At 63.0% G+C, this 23360-nt stretch overlaps 1 protein-coding gene across 1 annotated transcript; it reads right to left on the minus strand.

The window, feature by feature from the left end:
* Window positions 1–834: 834 nt before the first annotated feature.
* On the minus strand, window positions 835–17149 carry LMNA (lamin A/C). Its single transcript, XM_068662628.1, has 12 exons — window positions 16477–17149; window positions 5534–5690; window positions 5265–5390; window positions 4998–5168; window positions 4740–4865; window positions 4409–4629; window positions 4113–4314; window positions 3896–4003; window positions 3681–3800; window positions 3113–3202; window positions 2310–2567; window positions 835–2166 (listed from the first exon to the last, which is right to left on the minus strand). Exons 1-12 carry the CDS (start codon window positions 16824–16826, stop codon window positions 2134–2136), a joined length of 1962 nt encoding a protein of 653 aa, XP_068518729.1. The 5' UTR covers window positions 16827–17149; the 3' UTR covers window positions 835–2133.
* Between the last annotated feature and the right edge of the window lie 6211 nt (window positions 17150–23360).

A 23360-nucleotide genomic window follows, 5' to 3' on the forward strand; every position in this document is an offset into this window, starting at 1 on the left:
CACAGCACAACTCCTAGGCACCTCCAATTTTGGGGTTCACCCCCCCCAGGGGTGCAGTGTGGGTGTCCCCGAGCCGCCAGCACGCCGGGTGCCCTGCTGACATGGGGTCAGGCACGTGGTGGTGCTGGCACCGGAGCCAAAATGTGCCCAGCCACCCCAAAAGCGGGGAGAGCACCTGATCCCGAACCCCCCACTGCAATCCCTCCTCCTGGGGGGCTGTGTGTGTGTGGGGGGGGGGGGCGGAGATGCCTTGTGCGTCCCCACAAATTGGCACAAAATTGCACGCACCAAAGCCACATCAGCTCCCCTTGTCCTCAGCCCGGCTCGCACCCGATTTTTGGGGGGCGATGGGACCCCGACACGGCCAAGAGGCCCCATGCCCAAGCCCTTGGTTGCGCACTGGTGTTGTGTGGGGGGGGTGTTTGTCTTGTAGGGTGGGGGTGGGCACGCCGGGCACCTACCTGGCTGTGCCTGCGCCCCGGCCGCCCGCCGGTGCTCGCTCACATCGCGGCTCCCCGGTGCCCGTGTCCAGCAAAGCCGATTACGCGCCGGCTTTGCGGCTCTCCCCTTTCCCCAGCGCCCCTCCTACCCGGCCACGGTGCCTGGCACGGCCCCCCCGGCTTGGGGGGAGCAATCTGGAGCCCCCTCCGTCCCCACATCAGGGGAGCATCTGTCCCCAGAGTCCCTGGGGGAGGCAACCCCTGATCCCGCAGCCTCTTGAACCTCAATCCCCCCGGCTCTGCAGTGGGAGGAGGGCTCCTGGCTGCCCCCCACCCACAGCATCACACCCCGGACCCCCCCATTTCCTGACGGCAATGACAACAGCACACAGGGTGGGAAGGATTCTGCTGTATTGATTTCAGAAGGCGATACAGGCACGGGTACAGAAGCTTGGCAAGCACAGGTCCGAACGCGGGGTGGCTCCTGCTGGGGGCCTGAACCTGCCCCAAGGCCACGCTGGAGGCAGAGGGGCCGGGGGCTGCCCCCCCCCCAGCGGGGCAACACGTGGAAATCTCTGCTGGTAGCTGGCTGGAGCCTTGCGGGGAGGGGAGCTGCCTGTGCCAGACCCCGAAATCCCCCTCCCCAAAACAGCCCAGCCCGAGCATCCTTGGCCTCATCCTGCCCTGGAACGGGCGCCCAAACTCCTGCACCGGAGGAGAGCCAGGCTGGACACGGCAGGATTGAAGCCCATGGGGCATGGGGCTGGATCCAGCCCCCCGGGAGCCCCCCCAGGAGTGGGGGCCGCTGCCCCCTCAGCCGAATCTGCCAGGAGCAGGGCGCAGCTTGGCCATCGGGGACCCACCTCGGGGCTGCGTTGGTGGCAAGGCTCCTGGCTAAGGCACAGCTCGGCTGCTGAGAAACCCTTGGGGGGGGGTGGAAACGGTGCCCGAGGGGGGGGGTCAGCAAGGTGGCAATGCCCAATGCGAGCCAGGACGCTGCCCACAAGCTGCCGGGAGCCCCCTGAGATGTTGCAGCGGAAAAATAACCAAAAAAAAAAAAAAAAAAAAAAAAAAGGGAAAGTGTGGGGAAATTTGGATACGGATTAAAAAAAAAATAATAAAGGGGGGGGGATTACAAAGGCTCTGGGCTCTGCTGGAGCCAGCAGCCCTCCAAGGCACGTGCCCAGGAGTGTAGTGGGGTCACTGCGGCAGCGCTGGTGTGGGTGGCCCAGCCCCTGCCCCAGCACCTCTGAGCTCCGGTCCAGCCACCGCGCGCAGCGCCCGGCACAGACCCGGGCTGGCTTCGCTTGTCTTAGTCCTATATAAAAAGCTTTGGCAAAAAAAAGGCATCAGCTAGAGAGCTATTAAACTACGATCTCTTCCTGCATTGCTGTTCGGTAAACACGATTCGTCGGTGTCTTTGGCTGAAGTTTTAAAAAAAGTTGTGAAGCTGAAAAGCTTTTTCTTTTTTTTATAGAAATAGATTTTTTTTTCTTTACAAAAAAAAAAAAAGCATCTTTTAGCATTTTTAATATATATATATATAAAATTCCTGCTATAGAAAACAAAAATTTCAACCTTGGTTTTGATATCTTCTTTTTTTTTTTTTAAAGGAAAAAAAAAAAAAAACTTTTGCTTTGGGAATCAAACTAGCTCGAGATGGCCAGGAAAACACAGGAATGGTGCCACGGAGTTACATGATGCTGCAGTTTTGCGGGGCCTGAGCCTGGGAGGAAGTGGAAAGAAGAAAAGAAACGAAACCACGGCGTCACCCTCTGCTCGCCAGGCGACGCCAGGCGGCGGCATCCAAGCGGCACCGCGTGGGTGCCACGATGCCCGAGGATCCCTCGGCACCCGTTACGCACTGACCTGCCGGCGAGGGCTGGAGCTGCCCAGGATGTAGGACCTGGTCACCAGGTTTTCCCCGAGGCCGCTGCCACCTCCGGAGCCTCCGAGGCTGCGGTAGCTGCGGGTGACGGTCACGCTGGAGGAGGAGCCCGAGGACATGGAGCTGAGGCCGGCGTTCTGCGAGCCCGACTTGTCGGCTGGCTGACCGCAGCTGCTGCACACCACCGTGCGGGAGCGCAGGTTGTACTCGCCGGGGTCCCCGGAGTCACCGCAGCTGCCCTGGATGGGGAGGAACGGAGAAAAAAAAACAGCCCTGAGTGAGAAAAAATGGTCCTGAGCGCACGCCCGAGTGCCTGCTGCCTCAAGCATCCTGCCCTGAGCACGGCAGCGGCACCAGCGTTTGGTGCCGGGCTCTGAAATAATCCCCCCAAAATCCCAAATCATTGGGTTTGGGTCTGGCGCACGGCACAGGGTGGGTGCCGCAGGAGGTGTTTCCACCACGCTTGCCCTGTGCTCGGAACGTCCTCTTCCTCACTGCCTGGCACAGCCCCCGTTGATGGCTTTCCAAAAGGAAATTTGTTATTGGAAAGGACTCGGAGCCCAGCAGACCTCGGTCCTCGGGGCACCTGGGTTCTGCATCCAGGGATAATCGATGCTGGGCTTGGCAGGGCTCTTCCCACCCAGAGCAATTCCCAGGCAGTGCATCCAGAAGCCTCCAGCAGTTGTTTTTTTTATCGAAGAAGGACAGAGGCACCCCCCACCTCGACCAGGTCCGAGCCGGGCTGCCCCAAAACCCCCCCAGGAGAGACGAGCGCGGCACTCACGTGGTGGTGGCGGTGGCCGCTTTCGTCATCCTCGTCGTCGTCTTCGTTGTTGATGATCACGGTGCGGACCAGCTTCCGCATGGCCACCTCCTGGAGCGGGGAGAATCCCAAAATTATTAGGGTTGGAGAAACCCTCCAAGCTCACCTGGTCCAACATCCCCCTACCACCAATGTCACCACCGAACCCTGTCCCCAAACACCACGTCCAACCTCTCCTTGAGCCCCCCCAGGGACGGGGACCCCACCACCTCCCCGGACAACCCGTCCCAAATCCTGGCTGCTCTTCCTGAGCAGAAATATCTCCTCATTTCCAACCTGAACCCCCCCCGGCACAACTTGAGGCCGTTCCCTCTGGTCCTAGCACTGGTTATCTGCGAGAAGAGCCCCCCCCCAGCTCCCCACCCCTTCCTTTTGGATAGTTGGAGAGGGCAACGAGGTCTCCCCTTCTAAAGAGCTCGTAGCCATCCACTGCAGCACCCCACCACATTTCAGGGACCATCGTAGAGCAGCTCGGGTTGGAAGGGACCCCAAAAACGATCTGTTTGTGTCCCCCCCCCCAGGCTCTCACCTCCCCGTTGGAGTTGATGAGGGCAGTGCGCAGGCTGTCCCCGCAGCCCCAGCTGCTCTGGTTCTTCCACACCATGTCGGTGGGGGGGCTGTGGGTCGCCCCGGCCCCCGAGGCCCAGATCTGGGGAGAAAAGCACGGAGAAAACGAAGGGCTCAGGACCCTGGGGGCCGTGGGTTGCCCCCCACCACCCCGAGGAGCCGTCAGGAGAGACTCACCGTGACCATCTGGCCAGCCTTCAAGGTGAACCTCGGGGGGAAGCGGTAGGTGATGACGGGGTCGTCCCCGTTCTGCCTCTTGATCTGCCAGTTCCCTATCGCCTGGTCCTGCGACAGCAAAAACAACGACCTTGAGACCCCGCCACCTCCTCCCCACCCTGGGGGGCTGAGATAAAAAGCTGGTGAAGAGCCTGGACCCTCCTGGAGGCGAACCCACCTCGTTGGATTTGTTCTTCAGCCGGACAAAGCGGCCCTCCAGGTCCACCTCCTCCACACCGATGCGGCCGCTTGTCCGGGCATGGTGGGAGAAGCTGGTCCGGCTCTCGCTGTCCTCCAGCTTCCTCTTCTTGGACGAGCTCGAGCCGGAGAAGTGGATCCCGTGTCCTTTGTGCGAGGACGGGCTGGGGGACAGCCTCAACCTGGGCAGGAAAAAGCGAGAAGGAGCCCGTGAGGATGCGAGGGCTGGGACCTGCGCCCTACCTGGGGGCACCCGGGGCAGCGATTCCCACCCACCTCTCCTCCTCGCCCTCCAGCAGCTTGCGGTAGGCGTTGATCTCCATGTCCAGAGCCAGTTTGATGTCCAGCAGCTCCTGGTACTCGTCCAGCTGCTGCTGCATGCGTGCCCGCATCTCGGCCATCTCCCGGTCCTTGTCGGAGAGCAGGCGCCGGTTGGTCTCGCGCTCCCGGGACAGGGCGTCCTCCAGATCGTGCAGCTTTGCCTCCTTGGCAGCCAACTGAGCAGGGAGAGAAGGTCAGGGCGGCCACCACGCCTGGGGTCATCCACGCGAGGGGACCAGCCCGGGGTGGGGGACAAGCTGGGGGAGCCCCTCGGTCCCCAACTCACCTGCTTCTGCAGGTGGCTGACTTCGGAGGAGAGGCTGTCGATGCGGATGCGGACTTGCTGCAGCTCTTCGTGGGCAGCTCCTGCGATGTTGCTGTTCCTCTCGGCAGACTGCTTGGCGTTCTCCAGCTGGACGGGGGCACAAGGAGGTTAAAGCCCCCGCTCCCCTCCATCCACCGGCGCCCCGGGAGGCGGAGGAAAAGCCACGGAGCAAAACCTTAGCGTGAGGAAGGGTTGGAAAGGGGCACGGCCGCTGCTCACCTTCGCGCTGTAGGTCTTCTCCAGTTCTTCCTTGTACTGCTTGATCTGGTTCTCGTGCTGTCTCCGCAGGTCCTGCAGGGCCTCGGACAGCTTGCTCTCAAACTCCTGCTGCCTCCCGTTGTCGATCTCCACCAGCCGGGTCTCGTGGCGGCGTTTGGTCTCCCGCAGCTCCTGGGGACGGGGCAGGAGACACGGGGTCAGCTGGGGGTGGCACCAGCAGGGAATTCACCCTGCACACCCCCCAGGGCAGCTCTGCCTGCTTCTCACCTCGCTGTAGATGTTCTTCTGGAACTCGAGCTCTTCCTTCAGCGTCTGCAGCCGGTTCTCGGCATCCACCCGGCGCAGCATCTCGTCCTGCAGCTGCTTCTTAGCCTCGTTGCAGGCGCTTTCCAGCTGTGGAAAGAGAGGAACTGTCACTGCCCGCTCCCAGGGCCAGCCCAGCTTGGCCTCCAGCTCCCCCACCCCACAGCCCCAGCACACAGGGGACAGCTTCAGGGGTCCCCAAGGGGGACAGGGACGGATCCACCACTGCTCACCTTGGCCACCTGTGCCCTCAGGTCCCTCACTTCAGCCTCCAGATTCCTCTTCTCGCTCAGGGCGGTGGAGAGCGCAGCCTCCTTGGAGTTGAGCAGCGCCTCCAGGTCCTTGAGGCGCGCCTGGGCGGACAGCAGGTCCCCTTCCTTCTTGGCATTGCTGCGAGGCACCGAAAAAAGAGTTGGTGAGGAGGGGGGGGGACCACCCTACAGCTGCGCCCCCCCGCTCGCCTCCCAGCATCACCGCAGGGTTGAGGCTGGAGCGCGCCCTGCGCGCACCCGCTAGGGGTCACTGCGAGCCCGGCTCAGCCGCCGGTGCCGTGGGGGGGCACCAGCCGTGTCCCCCCCTTTTTTCCCCTTAACTCCAAGCCCTCTGACAGCAAGGTCAAGGCCGGCTCTCGCAGGCAGCAGGCGCAACGCTGCGGAGCCGGGGAACCTGAGCCGAGCCAAGCGCACGGCAGCCCGGCGCTATTTTGGTCGGGTCTATAAAAAGAAAAAGTTCGGGGCTTTTGCTGCAGCATGGAGGCACTGGGGGGGTGTTGACACCACCAAGTTTGCACCCTCGGCTCCTGAACGTGGAGCCCCCACTGCCCACCAAGTGGGGTGCTCGAGGGACGGAGCCAACCGCGGTGGCCACACGGTGGGCGAGCAACGGCCACGTGCTGGCGAGCGCCTCCGGACATTCCTGGGGCAGCGAGCGTGCACCCACGCCGTTAGATCATGGGTAAAGTTAGACACGGCGCTGAGCCTGCCCCAGCTGCAGGATCTGGCCCTGGCAGGATGGGAATCACCAAAAACCAGGCACTGGGGAGCCGTTCACCTCCCTGCGCAGCGGGGCGAGCAGGGACCGGTGACCCCGACACCTCTCAGCCAAGGTGGATTTTCCTGCGTGGATTTTTTCTGCTCCACCAGGACATCGTTTGGAGACTTTTACACCTCTCAAAGCCCGGCCACACTCGAGCAGCCCCACAAGCCACCCCAGCTCCCCATTTTGTGGCTCGGTTTGCCAGAGCCAGCCGCCCAAGTGCTGTGCCGGGGGGGTTCTGCCTGCGCACCACCACGCTCCTTCCATGCCAGTGACTCATAGGAGAAAAATGCCATCTGGGAGCCGAGCCCGAGCCTCCTCGGCTGAGCACAAACACCCCTGGAGGCTGAGCTTTCCCAGCTGGCAGCAGCTCGCCCTCGCAGCCAGCGTGGCTGGCTCGCTGGCCACCGCTGGCACGGTTTAATCCTGCTTCCCCTGATCGAGTTAATCGCTGCTTAACTCCGCGGAGAGCTCTGCCTTCATTTTTTTTTGCATCTGGAGCTCTTTGCTCTTCCTTTGAGGGACTGATTCCGGCACTGCTTGGGCTGCTCGGGTGCATGTCCTGCAGCCTACAGCTCTTCAGGGGACACCACCGGCACCATCAATGATTAAAAGAGGGAGGGGAGGATGCCAAGTGGATGGTCTCACTCCTGTCCGCACAATGATTAACAGGTTTGCGCTCTCGAGGGACCAGAAGGGATGCAGGGCTCAGGGGAGGACCTGTTGGTGCCTGGAGAGCCCCGAAGTAAATCCCAGAAGACCCCGAGAACAAAACACTTGTCCTGAAAACCTCCCCCCATCATCCCGGGTGAGGCTGGAGAAGAGCGGAGAGGGGAGCTCGGAGCCCAGTCTGGCCCACATGAGGCTCTGGGGGACCCGAGCATCTCCCCAAAACTCCGGCACCTCTGGGTGAGGTCCCCCCCTGGACCCAGCTCACCCCTGCTCCAGCCCAGCCAGGATTTGGGGTTTCCCTTGCCCCCCCCGTGGTTGCTGCCTCCCGACGGGTCCTATTTCCCCTCCAGCCTCTTGGCTCCAGCTGACGGGGGGCTAAAAATAAGAACGCTTACGGCAGCTGCGCCGCTCCCACCTCCCTAAACAGGGAGACAAGAGGGGATGGAGGGGGCTGTCGGTCTCCCCATCCTGCCCGCGGCAGCCTGAAGGATCCCAAATTCTCCACCGGGCAGAAGGGAAGCGCGGGTGCACCCCGAAGGGCCCCCCCCATGCACGGAGAGCCAAGCCAGTGAAAAACAAGCAGCATTTATCAAAGCCCAGGGCGGAAAGATGCAACGGAGGCAGCAAATCCTCGAGAAACAAATGTCTCGGGAGAAAAAGATGGAGGGAGAAGGGGGCCTCAAGACGGTTTTATTTTTAGCCTTTAAAAGCAGGAAGGAGGAAAAAAAAAAAAAAAAAAAGAAAAAGAAAATTGCAGCCGAGCTGCCAGAAAATGCAAACATTAATGGAAAGTTGGATCTGCTCTGCCTGTGCTTAACGCAGACACGGGGAAGAGCCCGGCCTCGGAGCGGGCTGTGACTGAAGGGGCCCCAGGGTGCGTGGTCCCCGTGCCCAGGCACAGCTCTGCCTCTTTTCCCCCCAAATCCCAGCACAAGGCTCAGCCCAGCAGCCCTGGGCTCCCCTCTAGAAAGTTTGAGAGATTTTGGAGCCGCTGGGGGCTCACGGGAGGAGGCAACCAAACAGCTTTGGGCACGTGCGCCGGGCTGGGTGGCGAGCCAAAAACCCCGCTAAGCCCACGTCGGGAAACACCCTTCGGTTTCCCCCGGCCCAGCCAAATCACACCGAGACGTTTCAGAAGCTCCCACGGACCCAGCAGCTCCTGCTCGGCTGCTGGAAGGAGCCCAGCACAGTGGGAGAAGCGGGCGTTCCCCCGCCTCCGAATCGCAGGCGCCCCACCCTGGGGACCTCGCGGGTTTGTGCTCGCTCCTGCCACCCGTTTCTCCATCCCCTGCACATCTGCAAAGCCCCTGGGGAATTTGGTTTCTCGCCTCGCCACGAGGCTGGGGGGGTCACGCCGTGCCAGGAAAGGCTTACGTTGTACTGATGGGTTTGGGAAACTGAGGCACGGAGCAGAGCGGGGTGCCCAGGGAGCTTGGTGAAGGATCTGGTTAGTGGGAGGACCTGGAAAAAGTGCTCTGCCCCCGTCTTGCGTTTGCTGCTGTGCACGGTGCTGCCTCTGGCATCGAGGATTTGTTCCTCATCCCAGGGATCCGTCCCCACCCCAGGGATCTGTTCCCATCCTAGGGATCTGCCCCCGCCCCAAGGATCTGTTCCCATCTCAGGGATCTGCCTCCACCCCACGGATCTGCCCCTATCCCAAGGATCTGTTCCCCACCCCACGGATCTGTTCCCACCCCACGGATCTGCCCCCATCCCAGGGATCTGCCCCCCATCCCGGGGGGCTGGCAGGCACTGCGGGAGGAGATGTGGGGCTGGGAGAACCTCGGCAGTGGGGCACTGGGAATGCGGCCGAGCTGCTTCTCCCAGCTCCTGACTCATCGGCGCTCGGCGGGGCCTTGGCCAAATCACCAGGATAAACAGGGGCTGGTCTCCTAGCAGGGAGCTGTAAATAGCCAGCTCGACGTATAGGGAGGACCAACATCTGCACACAGCCAGCATCCTGTTAGGGACCAGACCCCGGTGCCAAACGGCAGCCGGGGGATCCCGGTGCCGGCAGCGTTCGAGGTTGTATGGAAACGGCCCCCGCCCGCCGGCACCCGCGGTGCCAAAATCCCTTCCCGGGGCCAGGGCTGGTGCCAACCACGCTGCACGGCCCCGGCACGCTCGTCCCCTGTGGCCAAAGGGCTCTGCTGCACGTGGACAGAGCAAACAGCTCGTGAGAGCTGGGGTTCCCCGGCCCCAAATTGGGATTTGGTCCTCTGGGGACCGCAGGAGTGGGCTTCGCAGGGATGCCCAGGCAGCTCGCCACTGGCACAGGGGGGATGTCGTGGCCATTTCGGGCTCCCAAAATCTTGGTCATCCCCGTCCCACCTCAAATCCCATCCCCAGGAGCCTTGCTGGGAGCACTGGGCACACAAAACCCTGCACAACGGGACCCGAGCCCGGCCAGGATTTGTCGCCATCAGCCACAACCCCCCTGCGCCCACACCCCTCTCCATGCAGCCTCGCCTCTCACAACAGGGGAAAAAGCAATTTGTGTCCCTTGGCACTCTGAAACCTCGATACAACTGGCCACAGCGGGGGCTGGAGGGTTTCTCCCCCCTCCCTTGCTATTTAAAAAGGGGGGAAACAAGCTGGCAAAGCATCAAGCTCTCTGAAAAGCCCGGCGCAACCCGTGCCGCTTGGGAGCCCCGGTGTCACTCGTTCCCTTTCCCGTCTGCCTGCGCCAGTGCCGATGACTCACCCCAGCCCTTGCCGGCGGCACGAAATGGAAATCCCAAGTCACCGAGCGCCGACGTTGCTGTTTGGGCTGAGCCCCCCCCTAGTAACAGAAGGGCTCGTGGTTTTGGTGGCAGTGCTGGATAGAAAAGGGGGAGGTTTTGCCGGTACCCCTGAATCGGGACGGGGCCGGGCTCCTCGCTGCCCACCCCGCACGATCGAGGGCCATGGATGAGGTTTGCGGGAGGTGTAAATCCTAAAAACTGCCTGCACAGAGGACGGGCAGGATTCATCCTCCGTGGCCACTCAACCCTGGGAAAACAGCTTCCAAACGGGTCTGCTGCTGGCTCGCCGCCTGCGAAGCTCCTTCCACCGCTGCTTTAACTACTGCAGGGTGCAGCGAGCCACAGGAGGAGGATGCAAAGGGATGAAAAGAGCTGGGAAAGAGCAAGCGAGCATCAGCTGCTGGAAGGCGGCGGAGCTGGGGGGCACACACGGCCCCCCCCGAGCCGCCGGTGCTGCCAGCGGCGGCGCCTCGTGCCATCCGGAGACGTGCACGCAAAGCGAGGACAGGATTTCCCTCTCCATTCCTGGCTTTGCCACCAAGCCCTGGGTTATCTGCGGCAAAAAAACTTGTGGTTCCCATCGTAAAAAACGGGAAAACCTTCAAAACCCTGAATATCTCCACCTCTCTGCAAATCACAGCCAAATGCTGATCCCTTCCCAACTCGCCAGCCATGGCACGCACATGGCGCTGCCCCAACCACCACCGAAAGGATGGAGACGAAGCGAATGTTCCCGGAGTTTCCTCTGGGGGCTTGATGATGAGGGTAGGGCTTATAATTGAAGTTAAAAAAAAAGGGAGCTGAGTCACTCCCGTTGAACACATCTGTGGGGTTGGGAGCGCTGGGGGGTGGCAGCTGGCAATGTGGGGCAGGAGAGGAGCGGGAATGCAAATCCTGGCCCCACGAACCGGGAACTGCGGCCACCACCAGGCAAATCGGGTGGCTGAGCCCCACGGAGCATCAAAAGGAGCAGGACCCCGGAGAGGGCAAGCAGGGAGCGAGCTCGAGCTCTCCTCCCCAGCAGCTCGCCCCATTTTCCATAAATCTGGGTACGCAAAACCGGCGGAGAGCAAAATTTGCTTGAAAAACAATGCAGGGGATTGTTGGGTTCAGCTGCCACCCATCGACCTGGGAACAAAAGGCTTTGCTGTGCGGGCTCCCCGGGCACAGATAAAGGCAGGCGAGGTGTTTACTCTGCCCCAAGGCCAACCACGGGTTTACTCGGAGGCAGCGAGGTCTGGAACTGCCTCGTTTGCCCACTCGGGCAACCGAGTCCCTGCCCCTGGCCACGCTGCCACTGCTGGGGAGGGTCCGAAACTGGTGGCACTGGGAAAACGCACCCGGGTGGCAGAGCGCAGAGGATGCTCCCAGCACCTCTGTGGCTGTGCCAGGCTGAAACCTGGCTGTGGCCAGCTCAAGAGCTGCAAATCGCAGAGCCAGACCCCCAGCCCCGCAGCTTTTTGCAGGGGGGGCGCAGAGGAACCGAGGCTGGCTGGCACGAAGCGATGCCACCCGCTCGCCGGGACGCACGCTGCGGGTTTGGGTCTCTGCCCCGCAGCCGGGGGTGCAGGGCACAACCCAGCCTGGAAAAGCAAGGAGCCAGCTCCCCAGCAGCAAAACCACTGTGAAAAGTCTTGGGTTTGCAAAAAAAAAAAAACACCAAAAAAAAAAGATTTCTCCTAGGGCTACAGGGAGACAGCTGGGGGAGCGAGCCTGGTGTGATGCCCTGCGGGGCCACGTCCCTGCACCCCACAGACCCCGCTGGCAGCGAGGGGACCCCCCCGGCACGTGAGCTGCCGTGGCACCAGGAAGGAAGGGGCAGGCGAGTGTGGCTGATGGAGTGGCCGGGGCCTCCCGAAAAGGCAGAGGAGCCCGGCCCAGCTGCACCCAGCCTCAGCCCCGGGGCTCAGCGTGACTCACGGCCCCGCTCCGCGCCTCCTCCTGCCTCCCAACCCTACAGAGGCCGGGGTTTAAACACCCCCAGAGAGAGCCTGGGCTGTTATCTGGGTGGCTCAGAGCTGGGGCTTTTTAAGAGCGTGGCCAAAGTGCTGTTAAATAACCCCCCCAAAGCGGGGCTGGGGTGCTCAGCCCCCATCCAAGCCTTGGCGGGGAGCCCCGGGGTGGGCACAGGACGAGGACGTGGAGGTTGGAAGCAGGAGCAAGCGTCCGGGGTGGCCCCGCTGTGGGATGCACCCCCCTGGAGAGCTGCTGGGGAGCTGCTCGTGGCCTTGATAAAAGAATTTGAAAGCTCCAGGAAAGCCCTCGACCCAACCCTGGGCTTATCTTGGCACGGATCTGGCCCCGACACCTGCGGTGCCGCACCCCTGTGAAGGGAGGTTTCGGACACGTACCCAAACCGTTGGGGTACTTTGTCCTGCCGACAGTGAACTTTGCAGCCCCGAACGGTGCCAAGAACGCGGCAGAAAAACGGGATAAGCTGAAAGGCCCCGCTCGCAGCCACCCCCTTGTCCTTGTCAAAAGGAACCGGGACCGCAGCAAACCAAGGTGCAGTCGGGCGCTGACTCAGCAGCACCCACAACGGGGGAACCCTGACCCCAGCCGGGTTTTGTGGTGTCTGTGGGGTGGGTTCAATGTACCTCAACCAATTTTCCACCCCAAGCAGCCTCTCCCAAGTCCCTGTAAGCACTTGGGGACAGCGCAGGGGCTGCAGCTGCCACCGTGGCACGGGGGGGGGGAGCGCACAGGGCACCCCCAGCAGTTGTTCAGCCTCACACTGGGGCCATTCAGCTCTCGACTGGGAGGGGAGAGGAGCAGGGCAGGTGGGCAGCCAACCCACAACACGCTGGCCTTCGGAAATGTGCCAAATTGATGGGCTTAAGGAAGGCACAGAGGGCAGGGGAGGGGGCTGCAGCCAGGGCTGGGGGCGATTTCCAGCTCCCACCCCCTCCCCAGGCTCCCTGGAGACCCTTCCCATGCCAGCCCTGGCTTTGGATGGGACCCAAGGGAGAGCCCCGGTGGCTTCCTCCTGTCCTGGTTGGCAGCAGCAGGGAAGGAAACTGCAGCTCCCAATGGGCTCAAACTTAAGCAAAAAAAAAATATATAAATAAAAAATAAAAATAAAAAAAATAAAGGAGCTGGCAGGAGCCCAGCGGCCCCACCCCAACTCCTCTCGCGTGCCTCCGCCGAGCGCAGCTCCAGGAAAAGGCTCGCGCTGCCGCCAGGCTCTGAAATTTCGGCGTTAATGGGATCCAGAGAGCTGGAGTGATGTGAGCGAGGCCGAAAAACACGGCCAGGGCGGGCTGGGACCCGCTGCGCGGGGTGGGCGCTTCCCCGTGCCAAAAACCAGCCCCGTTCCTCTGCGATCGCCCCCTCTTCAGCCCCCCGGTTTTGGGGCTGAGAAACGCCGAAAGCGACAGGATTTCCTCCCGTCCTGCTGATCCCTGTTAGGAGGAACAGGCAGGGAGTGGGGCTGCAAAAACGAAAGCGCCGCGGCGATTTCCTCCGCCTGCTGACCGCGCAGGGGGCCGGGAGCGAAGGGGGGGACGGGTGCTTGTGGGGGTGAAAAAATAACCCTCCGGTACCGCTGGGAACACGAGGAGCGTGGCTAAAAGCAAGCAGCAGCCTCGGAGCAGAGCGGGTTTTGATACAGAGCCCCTTGGCCAGGCTGAGGAAAGGTGTAGGGGGGGGAAAAAATGAGCACTGGGGGGCTGGAGCCGAGGGGTCGGTGGCAAAGCGTGGGCAGAGGCACCCGGGAGGGGCTGGGGGGGCTTGGGGCAGCCCCAAAGCGGTGGCGCCGCCGGCTCCCTGCAAGGATCGGGGCCGCACAAAGCGGGTTTTGTGTGCTCCAAAAGGGCAGATCCCACTGCTGGCATCTGTGGGGTCAGGGGAGGCAGCCCCCGAGCCGGAGGTTTCTCCCCACGCCAAACGTGCCGGGAGAAAGGAGGCGGCTGCGCGGCACGGGCAGCACCAGCTCACGGGGACGTGGCTGCTTTCCACCTCCACCGGCCTCCGGGGTCACCGGGAAGAACTGGCCGTGGACAAAATCCAGCCCAGCATCGAACGGGGCAAATTCCACCCCTGCCACCCGCAGGGCTGGAACTGGGGGGGGGGGCTGCTGGGGTGACCCCAGCCCCTTCCAGCTCTGCCACCGGGGTTTGGTTGCTCTGCCCTTAGCAAGCTTCCCCCCTCGCCAGCTTTGGAAGACGGGAGATTGTTATTTATTATTATTATTATTTTTCTTCTCGTTAAGGCCCGGGATGAGATCTGGGCCCGTGGAGGAAGAGACGCTGCCAAGGCACCGACTTAATCGGGTTAGGGGCTGCAATTCAGGAAGCCATCGCTCATCAGCCGCGCTCCTAACGAGGGCCTGGTTCCTGTTTCGGAGGGAGCTGGCTGCGGAACAGCCACCCTCACCCGTGTGGCTCTGGAAACCTGGGGGCTCCTCTCCTGGGGCACCCACGGGCCGTATCCGTACCCCCCTGCGCTCCCTGATGGGGGCTTACAAGCGGTCTGCACCCCATAAACCCAGGGCTGATGCGCAGACCCTGCTCCAGAGGGACCCCGTGCCCCACGAGACCCCCAACAGCGCAGGTTGGGGACACCGGTGACACCCTAAACACCGTGCTTTTGGCCCAATCCTGGCTCGCCACATGGCTCTGGAAAAAAAAAAAAAAAGGGAGTCTCCGGGCATTGCCAGCACCCGTGAGTCACGCACGGGCTGTCCTCGCCGCACCCCACTCCTTACACGCAGCACAAGCGGCCCCATATAGGGCTGGGAGCCGAGAGGGAAGCCCAGATGCTGGGGACACCGGTGCCACCGGACCCCATGGGGCAACCACTGGGACCCCAACGTCACCCGCAGCACCCTTGGGTGCCTCTCCGCAGCGCGAGCATCCCTTTGTGTGTGCGCACCCGAGGGCGAGGGGGCTGCTCGCACGCCCTCGCCTCGTGTCCCCCCCCCCATCACGGAGCCCCCGCTGACTCAGACCCGCCGGGCACCCTGCCCAGGGCTCGTCTCGCCGCCCCCCCCGGCCCTGCACAGCTCAGACAACCCCAAGCGAGGGCTGTGGTGGGGCTGTGGGCGCTGATAATGAGGACCGGGGCGCCTGCCCCGCCGGAGATACGCGGCACGGTCCCCGTTAGGATGTGCCGGGTGCCACCGGCGCCCCAGGGCTGACAAAAAAAAACCCCGGGGGATTTTTTTTAGGGTTATGGGGAGAGGCTCTGATGCAGCCAGCACACGAGGGACAGCACCGGCTTCGCTGCACGGAGCTGTCCCCATCTCATCCACCGAGACTCGGAGATGACACGGAACAGCGCAACTCCCCCAAAACCGCAACTGCAACCTGTCCTCCGAAAAAAAAACCCAGAGCTGCTCACCAGGAACCCACCCCCCCAGCCTCGAAGGAGTGCTTTCCAGGCGCCTGGGGAGCACGGCCCCACTCAGGACGAAACCAAACATATTTTCGCTGAGCGGCCAGGCAGGCTGAGCACGCCACTCCCAGCCAGGCGGCGTGGGGACGGCCGCACGCCGGGCATTTTTTCCAGGCACAGCCCTCGAGAGATCGCAGCCAAGATAATTCGGGGCTTGCATAAGGCAGCAGAAGCTTTTCCGACAGCTCAGCTCCGCATCTCGGCGGCTCCCAGCCCACGGCTCTGCCCGCCCCGCACGATCCCAAATCCCGGGGACCCCGCAGGCAGGGAGCAGCCCGACGCAGGATGGGTGCAGCCGCCTTATCTTGGGGACGGAGCCGCCGCAGCGCATGGGAAACCGAAAGCTAAATATAAAAAATGCTGCACGGTTGTTCGAGAGGCAGCTGTGGAAGGCTGCGCAGTCACTCCCTTCCCAGTAGGTAGATTATTTATGGCATATTCCGAAGAAGTTAATTTTAGCCTCGTTAGCCTATCAGGCTCAAAAATGAGGTGGCCAGTAAAAGGGGCAAAGGAGCAATCGGGGGAATTGGGATCTCGCCTGGCCATCGCCCAACCCAAAACCCTGCCTTGGAGAGGGAAAGGACCCGCGGGGAACCACGGCCACGGTGCCTCCGGGTTTGGGTGCGGGGGCTTGGCAGGGCCAGGGGGAAGCCAGGGGCTGGTCCCCAACTCTGGGGGGGGGGGTGACCCACGCTGGGTGCCTGCCACAGCCCCAGGGAGGGGGCAGCAGAAGGCAGGGGGCATTTTCCACGGCAGGGAAGTGGCCGGGGGGGATTTGAGCCTTGAAGCAGACCTGGAGCGTGGCACCAGGCACGCGGGATGTGGGCGCTGTCCCCGTCCCCGTCCCCCCCCCACCAAGCAGGGGACCCCACTGAGCGGGCACAGCTTGGCACAGGGGGGGTTAAAGGCGAAACAAAACCGGAGCAGGTCCTTCAAGCCGTGCCAAAGACAGCAGAGGAAAATAGGACGAGCAGGCGAGGTCTGTGGGCAGGACGGAGCCAGCTGGCTGGCACCGCTTCCCCGCTTGCGCAGGATCGCGCTTCGGAACAGCTCCAAGATGACGAACGCCCAGGGGGGGCCGCGAGCTCAGCACCCGACCAGCCTCGAAGCAGCCCCAGGACCCCACCACCCTCCAAGGGCATCCCGAGCACCCCGGGGCGAAGATGGCGCTGCGAAACGGAGCGGGAATGCCGGGAGAAATTCCCCTCCTCTCCCGGCCCCCTCGCTCCAGCCGGGTCACGCGTTTCCCCTCTCCGTGCCCGTCCTGGATCTCCCCCTGCCTCTCCCTCCCCGCTCCCCCCCGTTCGGTTCAACCCCCCCGGGGTGCTCACCGGGCTTTCAGCTCCTTGTGCTCCTCCTGGACTTTGCTGAGCTCCAGCTGCAGCCTCGCTCTCTCCTTGGCCACCGAATCCAAGGTCTTGCGGGCGTCCGCCAGCTCCGACTCGTAGGCGGCTTTGATGCCCGACACCTCGCGGCTCACCACCTCCTCCGACTCGGTGATGCGGAGCCTCAAGCCGGCGTTCTCCAGCTCCAGCGAGCGCACCTTGTCGATGTAGACGGCCAGGCGGTCGTTGAGCTCCTGCAGGTCCTCCTTCTCCTGCAGGCGGGTGATGCGGGTGGGGGACAAGGGGGTCCCCGAAGCCCCGCTGCGGGTGCTCCTCTTCTGCGAAGGCGTCGCCATGGTGCCCGGCGTCGAGGCGAAGGACACGGCACAGGACACGGCACGGGACACGGCACGGGGCCCAACGCCACCCAGCCGGCTGTCTCGGCTGCCCCCGGTCCTCCGAGTGACTTATATCCCAGCTGGGCTGTGCACTGCGAGGAGGAGGAGGAGGAGGAAGAGGAGGAGGGTGGAGTTTTTCGGGGACGGGGTGGAGACAGCCGGCTTGCGTCAGGCCACGGCTTGGCTTGGGAATGGCTGGAAAAGCATCCCTAGGAAAAGCAGCCCCGGGAGAGCAGCCCTGGGGTGGGCAACCCGCAGCAACCCCGTGGCGAGCCCCACACGTCCCCAGCGCACGGCAGCAGCTCCCCAAAACCCGGCTGGGCAGTGCCAGGCTCTTGTTGCACCCTGACTGCTGATGGGGGTCCTGGGGTGCCGCAGGGTTTTGGGGTACCCCTGCTGTGGGACCCCCCGGGCTGCACCAGACCCTCCAGCACCCCAAAACTGGGCTCTGGAGACCCAAAATCATGGGGGTCCTAGGGCACTGCTGGGGAACTCAAACGCAAGGCAGCAGGTCCCGCAGAACCCCGCTGCCCGGGGGAACCCCCGAGCCCCTCGGCATCAGGGGGACCCCCCTGGAGAAGGGGGTGCAGTGCTTGGTGCTCCCCCAGTTTCCCCAGCACCATTTTGCCCAGTTCCCCCAGCACTAGCTGCACCCCTTTCCTACCCCCCTTCCCCTAGCCGCAGCCCCCCCTCAGCTTTATCCTTTCTCCCAATTTCCCTGCGCTAGGATTTTAACTTCCCCCAAATTTTGCGCCCCAGCTGCGCCCAGCTCCAACCCCATTCTCCCATCACAAACATTCTCCCAGTACCCCCAGTTCCCGGATGCCCCAGTTGCCACCCCCAGTGGAGCCCAGGCTGTGTCCCCCCCCCCCTCGTTGGGGCCGCTCCTTCTGCAGACTTTGTCCCTCCTGCAGGGGACGGGTGCCCTTTGCGCGGCAGCGGGATCGGGCTGGGGGGCAACGTCTGCGCCCCCCCAAAAGAAGCTGCGGCCGGCCCAGCCCATCCTGCCCGGCTCGCCATCCAGCCCCGGTCCCTTTCCAAAATCGCCGACGAGCGGCGAAGCCGCGGGCAGGCCGGGAATGACTCACGCAGCAACGGGAGCAACAGAGGCAAACAGGCGCACGCAGCCGCACGCCTGCGCGTGCTCGTTATGAATGATTAATCCGGCGCTGATGAGTCACCGACGGGGAAGGGAAGGGAAGGGGGGGGGGGGGAGAGAGAACGGGATATGGGGCGGGGGGGGGTTGGGGGGGGGAGGACACACACAACCACAACGAAAATCCAGGGTCAAAATTTCAAAAATCAACAGCCACGCACCAGGATGCCGCCGCGGCACTTGGAGAGGGTTGGGGGGGGGAAGGGGGGGTGCTGGGGGCAGCGCTGCTCGGGGTGGGAGCCCCGCAGCCCCTTCCCCGTCCCTGGGAGGGTGTCGGGACAGCCAAAACCCCCGGGGGCTCTCCGTGCACCCAGCGGCACCCTTGGGTGCATGGTGCAGCGGGGAACGGGGGGGTCCCCACACAGCCGCCCCCTTCTCCACGCACACGGGGGGCAGCGAGGGCCACGGGGGACCCAGCCCGGTGCCCCCCGGGACCCGGCACCGCTCTCGGGGGATGTGGGCACGGATATGGGGGGCCAAGAGGGGGCCGGGGGGCCCCCGGGACGCCCACGGCCTCGCTGCCGAAGGCGGGGTCTGGGTGCGGCGGCGGCCAAGCCGCGGGGCAGTGTGGGATGGAAGCCGCCACCGTCTGCTCCCCACCTCGGTGCCGGCTTCAAAAAAGCCACCCCAGGGGGTGGGAGGGGAGAGTTTCCCCCCCCCTCAGGATGCCTCCATATTGGGGAGGGGGCTCCAAGGTCCGGAGCATCCCCTGGGATCGGGGCTGCTCGGCCTCACGTGGGAAAGCGCAGCCGCGGGGACGGCACCGAGGGGCCGGCTTGGGCAAGAGCGAAAATCACAGCCAAGGGTCACCGGCGCCGCCGTCCCCTTGCTCCTGGTGTCCCACGGGGATCCCCGGCTGCCCCTTTTTGGGGTTGGGGCAGCAGGGTGGGCACAGGGGGTGTTTGGGACGCAGCCCTTCTCGGGGGGCTCCGGCTGCCTCGCACGCTTGCTCCACATTTGCTCCCCTTTGGGGCCAGGATGGGGCACCCCCAAAAATCCACTCTGGGTGCAGATGTCCCCAAGCACGGAGCCACACGGCCTCGCCACCGCCAAAACGAGACATCCCCTAACAAGGGGGGGACAGGCAGGGCTGCAGCCCCCCCCCGGTGACTCGGAGGGCAGGAGGCACTCGCAGCCCTGCAATCGCAGCCCCGTTGCCGCCCCCAAAAGCTCTTTGGCCTGCAAAAAGCGTCGCTGCTCCAAGGGCTGCACGGGGCACCCTGCGTGCCACGGGGACAGCCCTGCGGGCTGCCTCTCAGCTGCCTTTTCCCAAACTTTTCCCTGCTGCTCTCCAGTTTTGGTGCTGTTTGAGGGTTCTGGGACTCATTTCCCACACCCTGCAGGTTTTTTGCCACCCTGCAAGCCAGGACGGAGCCAAACACCCCCCCAGCTCCCCACACTCCTGGCTCCAGCTCTTCCCTTTCCCGGCAGGCACACAACATCTCCAAGTGGGGATTTTCCCTTTCCAAGCCACCAGGACATTGTCACCCGCATCCCAATCACCCCGTCACCAGCTCCCAGCCCCCAGATTTGTTCCTGGCACGGGGCTGGGAGTGTTTAGGGTCCCCCCCCTCCATCCAGAGGCTAACGAGCGATGCGGTGCCGGGGACAGGAGGGGACCCGGCTCTCCCTGCCCCGTGTCCCACCCCGTCCCCTCGCACCCTGCTCGGCGCTGACCTGGCTGATTGTTGGGCTCCCCCCCAACAATCCACCCCCATAAGGGGCTTTTGCGTGTGTGTACAGAGGAGTTTTAATTAGCTAATAATCTTTAATAGGGTTTAATTGCCTTGTTATAAAAGGTAATTACAGCAATACATCAATTAGAGCTGTAAAATTAATAGATTTACCAGCTCTGTTTGTTGAGAGAGCCGAAACTTGCGGCGAGCGGTGGCCGGGGCAGCGCTGGCGGCTGCGCTCTGCAGCGACAGCCAAGAGGATGCCCGTGGCTCCTGCGAGCCCTGCGCTTTGCTCTCAGAAGCAGAGCGGGCGAAAAGCATCCCAAAACCCAGGCTTTGAACCCCACCCCGCAAGGCAACGGGGACCCAAAGGTGCGGGGACCCAAGGGCGCAGCAGCAGAGGTCCCCAAAGCAGCAGGGCGGGGGCTCGGTGCTCCCTGGTGCTTGCCAAACCCCAAATTCTGGGGCTGTGGCGGGGTTGCCAAGCCACGAGGATGCAGCAGCCTGATGGAAAATGCATCTCACGGCTTCCTGCGAGGGCAGGGCTTGAAAGGAAAAGCTGCCCCGGTGGCACATCGCTCCGCTGCCCCCTGATCCGACCGGTGCCCACCGAGTGTGCCAGGGATCTGGGGGGGTGAAGGCTGTGCCCTGAGCTCCTCTGCCCCCTCCCAGCCTCACCGAGGGTCGTTCCTACAGAGCAGGATCAGACCACGTCCCATAAAGTCCTCAGACCACACATGCATCCACCCTAAATATCCCATTTCACTGCAAGCAGCAAGTTTCGGAGGGGAAAAAAAAACCCTGAGCAAGCCACTTTTTCTCCTCCTTCCCCCAGCGCCACCGGGCTGGGGTCACAAATATTTTAATGGCCGTTTTTTTATCCTTTTTGCCTGCCCCAAGCAGCGAGCTTGGCGCGCACAGGAAAGGCGAGCACAATGAGCTGGCGGCAGCCCAGGCCGGTGTGGGGCAGTGGACGGAGGCACGCACACGCGTCCCAGCCCAGGACGTGCCCCGTTAAATGCCAGCTCGGGAACGGCACCCGGAGGGCTGAAAGGAGTTAAAATCCCCGTGCGCTTCACTCGGGCACCTGGGGGAGCTGGGGGAACCTGGGTGATGCTCTGGATTAATCTGGTGCAGCAGGGGGGGACCAGAGGCTTTGGGAAATAAAAAAAAAAGGAATAGCTCCCGGGGGTTCCTGGGCATGTTCCCTATTATAAAAAGGTGCCATAAAAAAGCCTCGAGCAGCCACATCCCGCACGGCCAGGGCTGGGCCGTGAACTGTGGAGGTTTCCCCCCAGGCGAGAGGCATCGGCTGCAAGAGGTGCCAGAGGGGATTTCTGCGCAGGATGGAGCTGGAGAGGATCAAGGACGTCTGCAGGGCTCAGCCTGCCCCGTTTCTCCTATTTTCCATTTTTGCCATGGGATGTACACCTGGGATAAAACCCCCGGAGGCTGTGCGAGGCCAGGACGCCCTGCAAAGCGGAGCCCAACTCCCTTCTGCAGCCCTGGAGAGGGGCTGGTGACAGGGACAGGACCTGGACCCGGCATTTTCAGCCCGGATGGCAGCAAAAACAGCACCCAGATGGGATGGGGCGGATGCGCCCTGAGGTTCCCAGCAGTGTCCCCCCTGCAGCCCCTACCTGCAGCGGGTGCCCCTCCTCACAGCCTGGCAGAGGGAAGCCCCCGCGCCCCCAGCTATCAGCAGCTCGAGGTTTTCCGAAGGCAGAGATGTTTCACAAACTCTCCAAGCCCTCCAAAACCACCCCGCGTCCTTTTCTTGAGCCGATTCGTCTTTTTGGCCACCCTACAGCCACCAACCCCTCGGTCTTTGGGAAGCGCCAGGCTTTGAGCTCGCCTCTTTTAGCTCTGAACCCCAGCGAGATGGAAATCTCCGCTCTTCCTTTCCGTCCTCCTACAGCTGCAATCCCTGCAGCTGCAGAGGAAAGCTGGAAGCGGGACCGAGCAGGGATGGAAAGCTCCGAGAGCAGCGCCCCGAGCCCGTGCTGGCCGCGAGGCTCTCCGGCGTGGTTCTGCCTCCTCTCCGTGCCAGCACTGCTGGTTTGTGGGCTGCCGGGATTCACCTTGCTGCTGCAAAACCAGCCTAAAAATAGTGCGGAGAGGAAGTGCTGGGGGAGTCCCGCAGATTAAAAGAGAAAAAGAAACAGGCTTGGAGGCAGAAAGGAAGGCAGGCGGTGGCACGAAGCAGTGGGAGGCAGCGGTCAGGGCACGGCACGGTGCAGCCCGGCGGGGTTTGGCACCTCCTTGCTCCAGCCCAGCCCCGCAGCCTCTGCGCTTTGGGCAAAAAAAGGTCTGTTCCTGGAGCAGAGTGAACAAATTTGCCCGGTGTCCTCTGCTGTGCTGAGGATGGGACCGGAGGAGGTTGAATTTGGGAGCAACTGGGTGACCGTGCACGGGGCACCAGGAACCATCCCGTTTTCTTACACGGTTTTCTGAAGGGTTTTCGGCCATAAAAGGCAGCAGAGGCTGTAAATGAAAGGATTGACATCGAAGGAAAAACAGGATGCAGAAGTGCCTCGGCTCGGGCCCATCCCTTTTCAGCCTGTTAATTAATGACAGGTTGTGGGGTGGCCCAGCTCGGTGCCAACCTTGCAGCCTTGTGGTTTCAGCCCCACGGATGTGTTTTTTTTTTTGGGGTGGGAACCCTGCGATGAGGTTCCCCTTCCAGTTGCCTCCACTTCTGCCTTTGCACTTCCACCGCCCCACGGATCTGCCGTGCCAGCTCTGCGGCACTAATTAAGCAGCCCCATTAAGCAGCCCCATTAAGCAGCCCCTCCACCCTGCAGTCCCTGGAGCTCATCTGCACCCACGGCGCACCCGAACGGGTCCGTGCCTCAGTTTCTCCACTTGCTGGGCTGGGAGAATGACCTCCTCCCAGTCCTTTTCCCATCTCAGCCACCAGCTGGGGGCCGTTCTCCAGCTCTCTGTGCGCCCACAGCCAAGCCCTGCTCCCACCCGAGGATGCCAGAAGCTCGTGTAAGGCAAAAAACCCACAAATTTGGACCGATTCAGCACCACTCGCACCCTCCGGCACGGCGAGCGAGCACCCGGGCAGCTCCACGACCCCTTCCCGGAGGCGGCAGGAGGAGTGAGCTTTGGGGTTTTGGGGGCAAGAATGGGGGGGTTCAGCCTCGGGACCTGTCTCTCCCCCCCCAAAATCCCAATCCCCATCCACGTTTCCCATCCCCATCCCTGCGCAGCCGAGCGAGCGGCAGCACCACCTCGTGTCCGCCGGGCGAGGTGCGCGTGGGGGAGCCCCAAACCGAGCCAAAAAAACGCTGCCCACCCCCCCCGGGGACCAAACCCCACGGGGATGGGGGTGGTGTTGGGGTTGGTGGGGGGGCTGCCAGCACCACAGCCTCACCCAGGAGGGGCTGCTTTTTGGGACAACCTGGAGGAGAACAGGCTGGCATCCTACAGGGGGTGCAAAGGGGACGGGGAGGGGGGACATCCCTCATGGGGCACGTCCTGGACGCAGCGTTTGTCCCCAAAGACCCAGTGCGGTGGCCCTAGGGAGGGGAGCACCCCCTTTTTTCCACCTGACCCCACTGTGGGGGCTCCTTTGTGGGGAGGAGGACCCCTGCCCGGGTGCCTGGCCACTCCTGCCTCTCCCACAGCACCCAGCTGACGGGGCCGTTTATT

This window comes from Anas acuta, chromosome 28 (genome assembly GCF_963932015.1).
Source record: "Anas acuta chromosome 28, bAnaAcu1.1, whole genome shotgun sequence".
Taxonomy (NCBI): Eukaryota; Metazoa; Chordata; class Aves; order Anseriformes; family Anatidae; genus Anas; species Anas acuta.

Excerpts from the sequence above, each read along its gene's own strand:
- LMNA (XM_068662628.1), bottom strand. The coding sequence starts at position 16,826 with ATGGCGACGCCTTCGCAGAAGAGGAGCACCCGCAGCGGGGCTTCGGGG. Across the intron at positions 4,630-4,739 it reads TCAGCCACCTGCAGAAGCAG|TTGGCTGCCAAGGAGGCAAA; the intron begins GTGAGTTGGGGA and ends CTCCCTGCTCAG. Across the intron at positions 4,315-4,408 it reads CTGGAGGGCGAGGAGGAGAG|GTTGAGGCTGTCCCCCAGCC; the intron begins GTGGGTGGGAAT and ends TTTCCTGCCCAG.